Here is a 13346-nt window from a genome sequence, read left to right as displayed (position 1 = left end):
TGATAGAATTAAATAATAACTATAACAATAATATTTAACAAAGGGAATTATATTTGAAATTTTCAAATATCAAATTTTACCAATAGTTTAATAATTGTGTAACAATTTTTCAGACTTAAAAGTTTGAATGAACAAACAATTTTTTAGATTACAAGACTTAACTAGCATTTTTAAGGTAACATTTGTAAATTTAAGCATTAAAAAAATTTAACAAGTCACAAGTTACAAAATAAAAATTATATTTCTATACAGTAGCTAAAAATAGTGTAACTAATTTCAAAAACTCATGAGGTTTTTCTGCATGTAGCCAATGACCAGCACTAGGTATGTAATCAAATTTAACTGAAGGGAATATCTGTTTGATGGCCTCATGATCAGATGGTTTCAAGAAAACTGAATTTCCGCCTCCGATGAAATATGTTGGACCATCATATGTTGATTGAACAGGTGGAAACACGGCAAGATTGTTTTTAAAATTAACATTGATGGATTCTATATTCATGCGCCATTGGTATTTTTTGTTCACTTCGATAAGATTGGTTAGGAGGAACTGTCGAAGTATTGGACTCTGTAGAACACAAAAATAAAAATAATTAATAATTAACCAATAAATAGTTGTATAAATAAATATTAACAAATTATAATATCATAGTTTGTAATAATCTCAATCTTAGCCATTTTCTAATAATTATTATATATTTTAGTTCTTAATTTAAGTTTTAAAATAAATTCAATATGTGTTTAAATCAAATGCTAAATCAATAGCTTAAAAATTCTTAATTCCTTTAAAAAAAATTTATTTTCAATCCACATACCAAAGAACCTAATATTTATTTTTGTATCTGACTTGAAAAATTAACTAGTTCCTTTAACCTAACCTAATTATTAAAAAAAATACTGATAGAAATAAAATTATATTATAACAAAATCAGACATTTAAAGTTTAGTAATAAGTAATTTAAAATGTACTTAATTTAAGATAAGATAACTTATAATTAAAAAAAAAAAAACTATTAACTATATGAATGGAGTTTAGATATATAAATTGTTCTGTTATTTCTCCAAAATTTTAGAAAATTAACAAATTTAAATTACTATTAGTGCTTATAGCTACAATTTGATAAATTATTTAAAATTATTATACTTTTCAGTAAATTTAAACATATTATGGTCTACCTCTTTTTTTTTGGTAGCAATTAAAAAAAAAATTGTTATAAGTCTTAACTTGAATATACGTTGCTTCAAAAGTTCTCATCTGATTATGAACTGATATATTCGTTCATGGTTAATCTGTAATCGTAGGTTAACGGCACATGTATTAATGAAAAGGTGAGTTTATTTTAAGCTATCTAGCTGATAAATTTGGCACCGTAATGATTAGTGAACTAGGTACAGAGAAACTCCCTCAGCCATGAATTGGGAGTAAAGGAAACAATGATTTGGTGATTCATCTCTGGCCACCTCGTTTCCCTGACCCATGATGTGTGATTATTTTATGGGCATATGTAAAATATTAAGTGTATGTACCACCATATCCAACAAACTTGAAAAAGCTTAAAATCAGAATCACAGATGCTGTGAATGCCATGATACCTGATATGATCAGCAACGTTTGGGAGGAATTTGAACACCGTATAGATGTATTTTGGGTGGCCTATGGGGACCATATTGAACATTTGTAACCAAAGTAATTAAAACTTGACTACTTTAAGAATATATTTTATTTTATTTCACCTTTATATCTTCATTTTTAAAATAAATACACATTTTTTAAATCGGATGAAGACTTGAAACAATGTGTACAATTATTTTGTTATAACTAAAAAAAGGCTTCACAGCGGAGATACTCCAGCATGAATAATATTAATTCCTGGTTGCATTAAGTATTTAATATTTCCATAGTGTGCTAAATGTACTTTAAATAAGATTTAGTGGTCCATAATTGGTCCATTACATTTTAGTGAACCATTTAATTCAATACATTTTTTTTGGCAACACGGCATTAATAGTTTAGAAAAATTAATACCTAATTAAAAATTGGATAATCTTAAAAATGCTTAAATAATAGTTATACTATTTTGTAGAACTCGACAATATCATAGATTCATAATACATATAAGTTATAATTTAACATACCTCTATTGAACTTTTCATATGTTCATCTGCCAATTTACGAACTTTTGATATGGATCCATTAACATCTAAATTAACACCTCTTAAGACATCTATAATACTTTGGATATCACTCACTTCTTTGCTGTTGATTGGTGATATATCAACTGGTATTAAGGATTCCACAAGTTCTGGCTAAATATATTTTGCTGATTATTTTTAGCTGATATGTAATTAATGAAAACATTGATATCAAAACAAACCTTACATAGATGATTGCTAAGTACATCATTGTTCTGCCACCCATGCTGTGACCAATTAATGAAGCTTTTTTTACACCTAAATCTTCCATTAAAAATTTAACGTCTTCAGCCATCAGCTGATATGACTGCTCCAAAGTATGCGGTGAGTCTCCATGATTTCTTGCATCAACAGTAATTACCTTAAAAAAAGTATAAACAACTTCTTAATAAATCATGAAATATAATTTAAGAACATATACATAATTGTAAGAGCATTGTAATTATAATGTTTTTTTGATATCAAGATTATATCATAGATTATATAATATATATCTATGATAATATTGTAGCAAGTATCTAATATTATACTTGATAATATATTATATTATATTATATAAAATGATGTAATATATCTAGTATCTACCTAACTAACAAATAATGCAAAATTGAAAATAAATTAACACATTTTTACAATTTTATCCATTACATTGTTTTTACACTGCTAACATTTTTTTCTAAAAAATATTAACTTCTTGAATTTTAATTAAGTAAAAATGTAGTATAAAATAAATAAAAATCAATAATTACAGGCATGTGTAATCCAAATTGAAATATAAACCAAGGTAGGTACATATTTTAAATTCATCGGTTTATCAAGATCTATTCCAGAATATATCTGTATTTTAGATCCAGTCTGATAATCTAAATTTTAGTAATGCTTAAATCCTCAGTTTTAATGAAGATATATACTTTTGGTAATTTTAGTTCTAAAACAATAATAAAATTAAAAATTAAATAGTTACTATGTATCAAATAATGTTATTGGTAGGGCTCAAAAGTTGATGCATTTTGCATTTTTTTTTGGAACTTTTTAGACGATACTCTCCTGGCTACAAATCTGTTTCATAAGCATGTGAATCTGAATAACTAATTTTTATTTTGCATTTTTTGGTGTTTATTACTTTTTAAGTCATTTTTTGAAATTTTTAAGTCATTTTCCCACATTTTTAGTCATTTTAACTGATGATTTGGTACATTTCAGATTTGCCCCAATCACTTCAGTAGACGTAGAGAGAAATTTTTTTCCAATTATAAATATTTATTAACAGATAATCGTCGTTCAATTACTTTCGATAACTAAAAATACGCTCTAATTGTGGAATGCAATGATTTTAATTTTTAAATAATTTGTAAGCTTTGATAAATTTATAAAACAAATATTTTTTATTTTTTTATCTTCCTATTTTAAGGACATTTTTGTCATTTTTATGTCATATTTTGAATTTTATAGTAAAATAGAGTAAAATATTTAAAAAAAATGTATAATATTAATATTTGTAATTTTTAGGTAATTTTTTTAGGACATTTTTTGTCATTTTAACATATTTTTTTAGGGCATTTTTTATTGTTTTTAAGGTCATCAACTTCCGAGCCCTAGTTAATAGCTACAAAGGTAAAAAATATTTTGTGTGTGTAGGTAATAGATCTCTACTATAATCTTACATTTAGGATTAGATAAATCATTATATTTTAATATTATAAACATGTCTATGCATTAAATAGAAAAATTTAAAGTAATGCCAGGAAACAATTAACATTTGACCAAAATACAATAGGTACCTATGTTAAATTTATTGAATAAAATAAAACTAAACATACAGTAATTTAAGATAGCATAAAAGTATTTAGAAGATAAAATAACAATAAATAATTCTATTAGAAAAGAATGATTCAACAATCAATTATTCATAATTCTATAGATTGGTTTCGTATATTCAGTTTCATGATTCATGAGTATAAAATTAATTTGTGTAACAAAAGCAATAGTTCATTAATACATTAGGTAGGTATCTAACGAGGTATCTAACTAATAAAAACTAATTGAATAGTTGCCACTAAATGTACCTAGGTGGTTCTAATCTAATCTAAGGTTAGTGTTTGACCTTTTTACTTAAATTTTTATTATTATCCTATACATTTTAGAACTGTGTATGCATTTACAAAAATATTATGTTATGGCCATACTAAATGATTAAATAATAATCAACTAATTTTTAACACTACAAGTTTAGACAAAAAATCAAATACCTTATAACTATTTATAATTAATGAAGAGTTCATTTTTTAATTTAAAAAATGTTCAACAAATCAACATAAGCGATTAAAAACATCATATACTGACGATTCAATATTAATGTCAACTTAATTTTTTCAAGCAGTTACTAATTACATATTAAATTAATATGGTTTGGCAGTTATTTAAAGACAGAAAACAATAGTATAACATAGGTAATTTCTATTATTCGTAAACTTATTCATACATCCATTTAACACATAGGTAGTATATTTTTGAAAAGTTCTTTAGGTACACATTTCAGTAACCGTTTCACTACTTACTTTTCTGTGGGTCATATTGTGCAGGGATTTGGACAAACTGTTCCAGTTGGACTTGCAGCCAAACAGACCGTGCATGATAATGATCGGCGGTTTTTGTCCGCCGTCTGCGGCCGACTCATATGATGTGTACGACATTTTGATGGGTTGCAGTTTGGCACTGAACGGCAGCCGGCTCTCCCTAAGTAAACACGTCGTGGACAGAAACGACTTGGACTTGATCATAGTGGCAAAGGCTGAATGGGACTTGGAGTGAACTAACTGGGTGCCGCACGGCCGACTATTGATGGATTGTGCGCAACGCACATGAAATCCAACAGAAATTCGACGACGTACAATACCGAAGTGAAATGATGTAATGTTTTGTAAACTACTATAATAAAATAATAATCTTTCGTACGCGGATGTTCGTAATGTTCGTATCGGACTTTCAGAGATAAAAAAACAAAGAAAAAAAAGATGATGTAAAAAAATTTGACCGATAACGACGAATAGTATCAGCGAATAATAGTGTACGGTTTACTGATAACCGACTTTGATGCTTAGGAAAATTTATGAGCGTCTAGAGCACGGTTATCTACATAAATATATTAATATTAATATAACATAAATAGTTATCTACATCTACAATGTTATCATTATGTAGATAACCGTGGTCTAGAGCAAGCTGGTGTAGGTGTATTGATAAGGTGTCGTCACTTGTTCGAAATCTTGATTGAAAATTTTACCACAGATAGAAATCACCACCGGGAGCGCTGGATGTCCTATGAAGGCCGATAAATGAACACTTTTATTCTATCTCAACAAAAACACTACGTCAACTCCGTGTAAAAAAACGCTAAGTAAAAAAAAAAAAATATATAAATGCAATAAAATGTGTGATATAAGGTGGAATCTAAGTAAATAGTTTAATGAATAAAATGTATGTATAAATAATTAATTCAAATTTAATAAAAATTGGTTATTTATATTAATTTATAATATGAATTATTTTAATTCAAATTGATCCAATTTTGGTTTACTTAGCCGGAAACAATTTATTTATTGTAATGGTGCTTTCATTATTTATTACATAAACTATTAGTACTTGGCTATACATTTTTTAGACTGAATCTTCCGGCCAAGTAAACCAAAATTGGATCAATTTGAGTTAAAATAATTCATATTATAAATTAATATAAATAACCAATTTTTATTAAATTTGAATTAATTATTTATACATACATTTTATTCATTAAACTATTTACTTAGATTCCACCTTATATCACACATTTTATTGCATTTATATATTTTTTTTTTTTTACTTAGCGTTTTTTTACACGGAGTTGACGTAGTGTTTTTGTTGAGATATCATTAGGTTTTATTAGGGTCAAGATATTTTTTATTTTTTTTTCCATTATTATGATGTAATGTCTTATTTATAATTTTTTTAAGATGTTTAAACATATCGTTCTGTACAAAAGTACATTTTGTTTCCTATACTTCAGCACCCATTTTAATACTCTATCTGCAGTACACCTACCTTGAACCAGAGGCATTTTTAATTTACCAATTGATCTATTGGTACATTTTTCAATATTTAATAAAATGGAAATAACTGTTTGGATTTTGGATTCTTTCTTTTTAGTGGTACTTCATGTACCGTGTTAATACTGCACTGTTTAATAGTAGTACTATTATAACTTTCAACTACGATTTTAGATTGAGTAGACTCTTGATATTTTTTTTCCTCATATCTCGCGCCTTTTGGAGTTAAGTTACCATTTTTAATGTAGACACAATTCGACACAAATATGAAGACAGTCACAATAAAGTATTATAAATTATAATAAAGACTGTTATAATAATAATTATTATTATAACGACTATATATTATTTAACAATAAAATGCTCAATGGAAAATGATAGATAGTCGATACGGTTAGGTTTGGTGATACCACGTGCATTGAATAATAATATTATGGACACGAGACAATAACGCCGACAACAAACTCGTACGCAGGACGCGAGACGAAAGAACGAAATTTCAAATTACGAAAACAGAATGCACCGATACCGATAACTGATAAGCGATTGTGGACCATGTTCGCGTGTTAGTATGTTGTATGTGTCTAGCGGTGGGGGGAAGCAATAGTAGTGGGAGACACACGCCGCCGTCGCAAGAATCCTCTCACTCGTCCCGTCAACATGACGCGTTTAATACGGCAGCCGGCGGCGAAAGTAATATAAAATGATCACTTAAATATCCACAGTTTTTTGATCATAACTAAAATACTATTCAACCGATTCTATTTAAAATTATAAAAGCACGTAGCCTATGATTTTCTCGATCGATTGATATCTCATTCTAACTATTTGGTTCATTTATTAGACCTACAGCCTTTAATAAAGAATACCAAAATATTAACACGTATTAAATGGGAATGTTTAGGTTTCTGTATATATACACGGTCGAGTGCTTCGCCTTCCTTTTTTTTTTACTTAGCTCGCGACACTACCGTGTCGCTGGATTCAATTATGTACAATTTAATATGGATTTATATTATATTATATTAATATGAAGGAAGTTTTATCATAAAAGTATTATATTTTAACAATTATATGTTACATTGTTATAATACGAGTTTAGACTGCTTAGTGTTTAGCTAAGTTTTTTTGTTTTTTATTTTTTTCTCACATACAAAATACATTCTGGAATGTAAATAAAATGTTATTATATTTTTGGTTAATGCATTTACATGTTCATCACACCCGAGTAATTTTATATTAAATTTGTCTGTCCTAAGGACAGTGTCCTTAGCTCATCTCATATTAAAAATAATAATTTTTTTTTTGTATTTTAGTTTTTGCAATAATTGAGCAAATGGCTTCTAGCTAAAACTAATAATAATTATTATTAATTAATATACAAATAATACATAATACATAACCTATGTAAATTGTTTGCTTATTTATATTTATTATATATTATTATATTACTTGATAAATAATTTCATAAAGTTCTTTAGATGGTACAAGTAAATAACCAATTAGGTATCTAAATGAGAATTAAAAATAGAATATTATCAATTTATAAGTATTATTAATTATTATTATGTATATTATATAATTATTTTGATTGATAATATATTCAATTCTCTATTGTAGATCTATCTTCTTTACATCATACTTAATATTTAATTTTTTTTTTCTTATATATTATAATATGGGTACCTACATAAATATAATTAAGATTTTTTGTTTTGATATTTGGGACTTGGGTATACCTACTTTGCTCAACTGGCCAAAGTAACTTGGGACTTGGGTTAGTAGGTAGTAGCAGTATATTTGAGCTTTTATTAGCAGTTTGAACTAGTACCAGTACCTTTTATCTATTGTACTAAATTGTACCTATTTACTAATTCCATTTTTGTACATATATGTATCAATTAATAAATGAATGTATAAATATCATACATTTTATTTAAATCAATATATTATTTATACAATATGGCTGAATAGTGAATACCATATATTATTAAAAAATTTACATAATAATTGGAACACGATTCCAAAATAATTGTGTATTTTAATAATCTATACAATATAACATATAATGTATTATATTGACATGCACATTGTTGACATTTGAATAACAATTAAAATAAATAAAATTTAAATATAAAATATAATCTACATTACGACTCGTATAAAAGTCGGCCTTCGTGCAAATGGTAGCGTAGGTACTCTGGTGATCTGTTCTGAACCAAACTGCCGCGATTTTTTGAGTCAATATTGTAAGTTGTAACACTTGTCACATTGAAAGATACAAGAGTGGAGATGGGGGTCGTTCTCCGACAAACTTAAATTTGATAACATGATATAACCTCAAATATTTTCCATTACCAACATAATATTTATTAAATTGACGTTAGGGAAATGTTGTGCTAAAAAGTAAACAAATTTGTAATCTGAATCGTCGAAACTTAAAAGCTCATTTTTAAGAATAAAATCGCTTAAAAAGAAAATCTTTGAAATTAAGGCCATCTAAATCCAACAATATTATAATGCTCTATTGTTTTTACTTCTGTCATTATTGTAGACTCTACAAACTTAAATTTTGTAGTAGATATATCTTTATTATAAATAAAATGTAAATACCATGGCTAAATAAATTTATAATATGAAATTTAAATACCATTGTTAAATGCATTTATAATATAAATAAAAATTAAATACATAATATATTATTATTTATTATTTTTGTTTGTGCATTAATGAACATCAGATGAGAAAACCACAGGGCTGGAAGTTGTTTAATATATAATTATATTTTATTATAATATAAAATAAAATAATAAAAATATACTGTTAGAAAAAATGTAGTTGTTTATCCAATTCCTCATTGAATTGCCACCAATATTGTTTAAGTCTATCTGGTCTTTATTAATGTTTGTAATATTATTTTAAATTTATATTACTTTTATTTATAGAACTATAGTAATTGTTCAACCAACTAAATTTGATTGCATTTGTTTACAGTTATGCATTTATTCTTCAGTAGTTTAAAATATAAATAAACCTACTGGTAAGTCGGTTAGAGAGTATATTGATACTCTCAATGACGATGACGATGGGAATCTCTTAATGTTTCTCCAAAGAGCCGGCCATATGATGGATGGGTATCTGCATAGACAAGTTGGCCCACAGCCATGATAACCTAATAAAATTTTATTTCAAATTTTATTATTATTTTTATACAATTTTTATACTTTTGACTACTTTATTACGACAGATTTAATTATTGACAAATTATACATTTAATTTTTTACATTTATTGACAAATTCAATTAGTAGTGAATAGTGATGAATGTATTGATTTTACATTGACTAGGTATGTGTGTTTTATTATATTTATTATATACAATAAATATAATAGGCGATGAATGTATTGGTTTTACAATGATTATGTGTTTTATAGTTCTATTATATTTATATATTATGATTTATGACATTGTATGTTTTATAATTTTTTTTAATAAATATAATTTCAACAATGTTTATAATAATGGTTTTAATGCCTTACCTTAGAAAACAACTATTCAGAAGCTTCAAACCATGACAAAATGCTTCCAACACTTCCAATAGTTAAAACTAAAATGTGTACATACAACGAACTTTCAACTTCAAACTTTGTAGGTTAGGATTAGATATGTATAGTATCTATATATATTTATTTCAAATAACAATTTGACATTTTTTTTTCATGGTTGGTCACTGACTGTCGGAGAAAAAATTGGTTGTTATCAGTTGTCGGAGAACGGCCCTCGGCCCACAAGAGTGGTGTCACCTTATCTTCTCTACACCGTGATTGGTTCCCAGCACCGACCGTTGATCATTTTGAATACCAAATTTTAACCCGGCATGAACCGAGTGCTGCAATGGTTTAATGGTTCAAATTTTGACCGGTTTGAAAGTTCAATGGTTGAACGTTCCGTAACCGTGTATTATGATTCATCCCGGTTTTTACACCATGTCCCGGTGTCAAGGCTGGTCATTACTTTTGTCCCGGTTTATGAAAGACAAGAGAAAATAACTTTAATATTATTTTGTTTAATAATAAAACATAGAATAACAATATAATACATAGTATTTAAAACTAGTTTTTGTAAATGTTGTCACTATCAAATTTTAAACATAGTTCTAAAATTGTACATGAACAATGTATCCGATGAAGATCAAACATCGAAGGTAGGCAAACTGATTAAGTTTACTGCAGTATTTCAGTTCCGACATTGATGCAAACGGGTAAAATAACGAAAAATAATTTTATTTGTGGATAATTGTATTTTTTTTATAAGCATTCAAAGTTTGAATTTTGACAAAATACGTAAAAATCACGAAAATTCACAAATTATTTTAAGGTAGAAATTCATAAAAAATTTTCTTTTTAAATCTAAGATTTAAAAATTTAATACAAGATTCCATACAAGTTTTTCAATCCTTATCACAAATAAAAATTCCACCGGAAATTCAAATTAAATTTTTATGAGCATTTGAAATTTAAATTTTTACAACATTGGATTTTCACTTTTAGCGATTTCCTTATTTTGATGCCGCAGATACTTGAAATTTTGACTGAATGTTTATATAGGCATTTTATATATTTGATAAAATTTTCAAAATATTTAGATTTGTTTTGAGCTGTTTACTGACATTTTAATTTTTCAACTTTTTTAGTTTTTTTTTTCTATAAATATCGATAAAAATTTATTTGTTCGGTAGAAAAGCTTGTAAATTTAATACAAGGCTTCTAACACATTGTTAAAATAGCAGTTAAAAAATATTAAAAATTCGCAGGCACGATTTTTTTTTATAAGCATTTAAAGTTCAAATTTTGATTAAATACGTAAAAATTACGGCAATGTTCAAATTATCTTAGATAGAAATTCATAAAAGTTTTTCTTTTTAATTCTAAGATTTGAAAATTTAATACAAGTCTCCTAACATATTTTTACAATAGCAGTTGAAAAATAAAAGAAATACATAGTCACAATTTTTTTTTATAAGCATTCAAAGTTTGAGTTTTGACAACATATTATGTAAAAATCACGAAAATTCGCAAATTATTTCAAACTAGAAATTCATAAAAAATTTTCTTTTTAAATCTAAGATTTGAAAATTTTTAATAATCTATAATATATCCTAGACAGATAAATCGTCTTCGCTCAGAATCGTTTTTCGTATACATTGATATAATATCATTGGATTCAAATTTAATTCCATCCATTACAGTAACCCACTTGTAACCTACTGTACAGCAGAGCGACATACACGACTTACCCGCTTTTTTAATTTTAAACGGGAAAACTATTTATTTTTTCCAGATAAACAATCGCTGACGAGTAAAATAGCGTGACAAGGTTTCAATTACACTTACATTTTACTTTAATTACATAATAATATTTCTTGATACAAAAATCATAATTAAAGATTAAAATAAAGTTAGTTTATATTTTAATCACGTTGTCTCTATAATAGTAGTTTTATAAAAATTTAACTCGATGCATAATATATCAATTAAAATCATATTTTTTCATCGTCCAATATTTAAGCACATCGAAACTTTAAATATTAAATAGAGTAGGTATTTCAATATTTCTAAATATTATTATTTTGTCTCAATACATAGTATTACTTTCTAACTCTCAAAACGGTCTGATTTTATTTGAAGTTCTAACAAATCAAATAAACAGTATAATCCAACGTCAAATATTATATATTGTTATGCGCAGATGCATGTGAGAACTGCTATAGTTGCACAAGGGACAAAAATACAACACAGACGTGTAGATATAGGTATAAACTTATGAACGTTTACTTTGCACACACTTGGTAATCCCGGGAAAGTTCAATTGTAATACTGCAAATATTGAACTCCTTAAAAAAGGTCCACTACCGATAGTTATAATTCTAACCATCATATACCGAAAACTAAAAATTATATAAATTCAATAAATTATATTTCTAATATTCTAACAACGTTTAGTGGTTAAGCTAAGAATAACTATTATAGTAAGTAATTGTGAATGTATAATATATATGGTAGGTATGTATTATATTACCTAACATGTATGTTGCTTTAAATTAAATTAGTTTACGTGGAGATCTATTTAATACAAGACGTTCATTATTAAAAACAACATTTTGAATAAAAAAATGATATTTTAACTATTTTTTAACGTTATCATTATTTAAGTTCTTAACACTTTTGACTATAAATACATTTTTAATTTTGTATTGCGAAACGGCATTTAATTTGGAGTAATTAGATCTTTTTTTTTAATTTATTGAATCAGTCTTTTATTAAACAAATCACGTAGTATAATATATAACGTAATATATTATTATAATACCTATACATACACGCCCTAAAGGCTAAAATCAATATGTATTTCTTAATTTATTTTAAATGAATTAACATAAAAATATATTGACTTTACACTAAACAGTCTAAATATGATAATTTTATATTTTTGTTGTTTATTCGACTTCTTTATATGGAAATTTCACTGTATAATATTTAGAATAATAAAAAATACAGTTAACTTCATGTAATTTAAATAATTATCAATAATTGTCGTAAGTCAATAATAATATAAGTAAAATATATAGGTATGGACGTATGGTAATAAAATAGTTGTTAGAGGCCAGTTTTATATAAGAAAATCTATTGGTCATGTATTTCATATATTTAACTTATTTTGTTACGAGTGCAAATTTGTTATTTACCTACAAATATTCAGCGGATTGATAAAGTTGGTACCTGCAGGCGGAGTCAATAACAATAAGTAAAAAAGTTCGGCGGAGACGATACGCAGCGCAATCAATAGATTTTTACAGGTAAAAAGATAATTTCGGCGTAATTGATAATATATTATGACCCGTATGTGCAGTTACTGATTATTAGTGTGAGTGACTCCCACACCACCGCTCACCAAGAAACAAACACTCACACACGCTCATGCACATGAAAACGTGCACAATGTCGTGCATGTGAGCAAAATTAAATCGACCAAAACATCCAATATTTTATCCATCAATCTGATGGATCTAATA

General features: G+C 26.4%; 1 protein-coding gene across 2 annotated transcripts; it reads right to left on the bottom strand.

Annotated features, from left to right (window-relative positions):
* Window positions 1-31: 31 nt before the first annotated feature.
* On the bottom strand, window positions 32-5204 carry LOC107171168 (sn-1-specific diacylglycerol lipase ABHD11-like). Of its 2 annotated transcripts, none has more exons than XM_015521402.2 (4): window positions 4752-5204; window positions 2381-2554; window positions 2137-2307; window positions 32-568 (listed from the first exon to the last, which is right to left on the bottom strand). In XM_015521402.2, the coding sequence occupies exons 1-4, from the start codon at window positions 4971-4973 to the stop codon at window positions 245-247; spliced, it is 891 nt and encodes a 296-aa protein (XP_015376888.1). In that variant the 5' UTR covers window positions 4974-5204; the 3' UTR covers window positions 32-244. The 2 variants fall into 2 exon arrangements, with proteins under 2 accessions (XP_015376888.1, XP_089079029.1); XM_089222903.1 differs by lacking the exon at window positions 4752-5204 and adding an exon at window positions 2943-3092.
* Between the last annotated feature and the right edge of the window lie 8142 nt (window positions 5205-13346).

Source organism: Diuraphis noxia, unplaced genomic scaffold (assembly GCF_037042655.1).
Source record: "Diuraphis noxia isolate RWA-SAM2 unplaced genomic scaffold, SU_Dnox_SAM2 contig0003, whole genome shotgun sequence".
NCBI lineage: Eukaryota > Metazoa > Arthropoda > Insecta > Hemiptera > Aphididae > Diuraphis > Diuraphis noxia.
The sequence above is the reverse complement of the archived record's forward strand: the minus strand, read 5'-3'. Positions and strand labels throughout refer to the sequence as shown.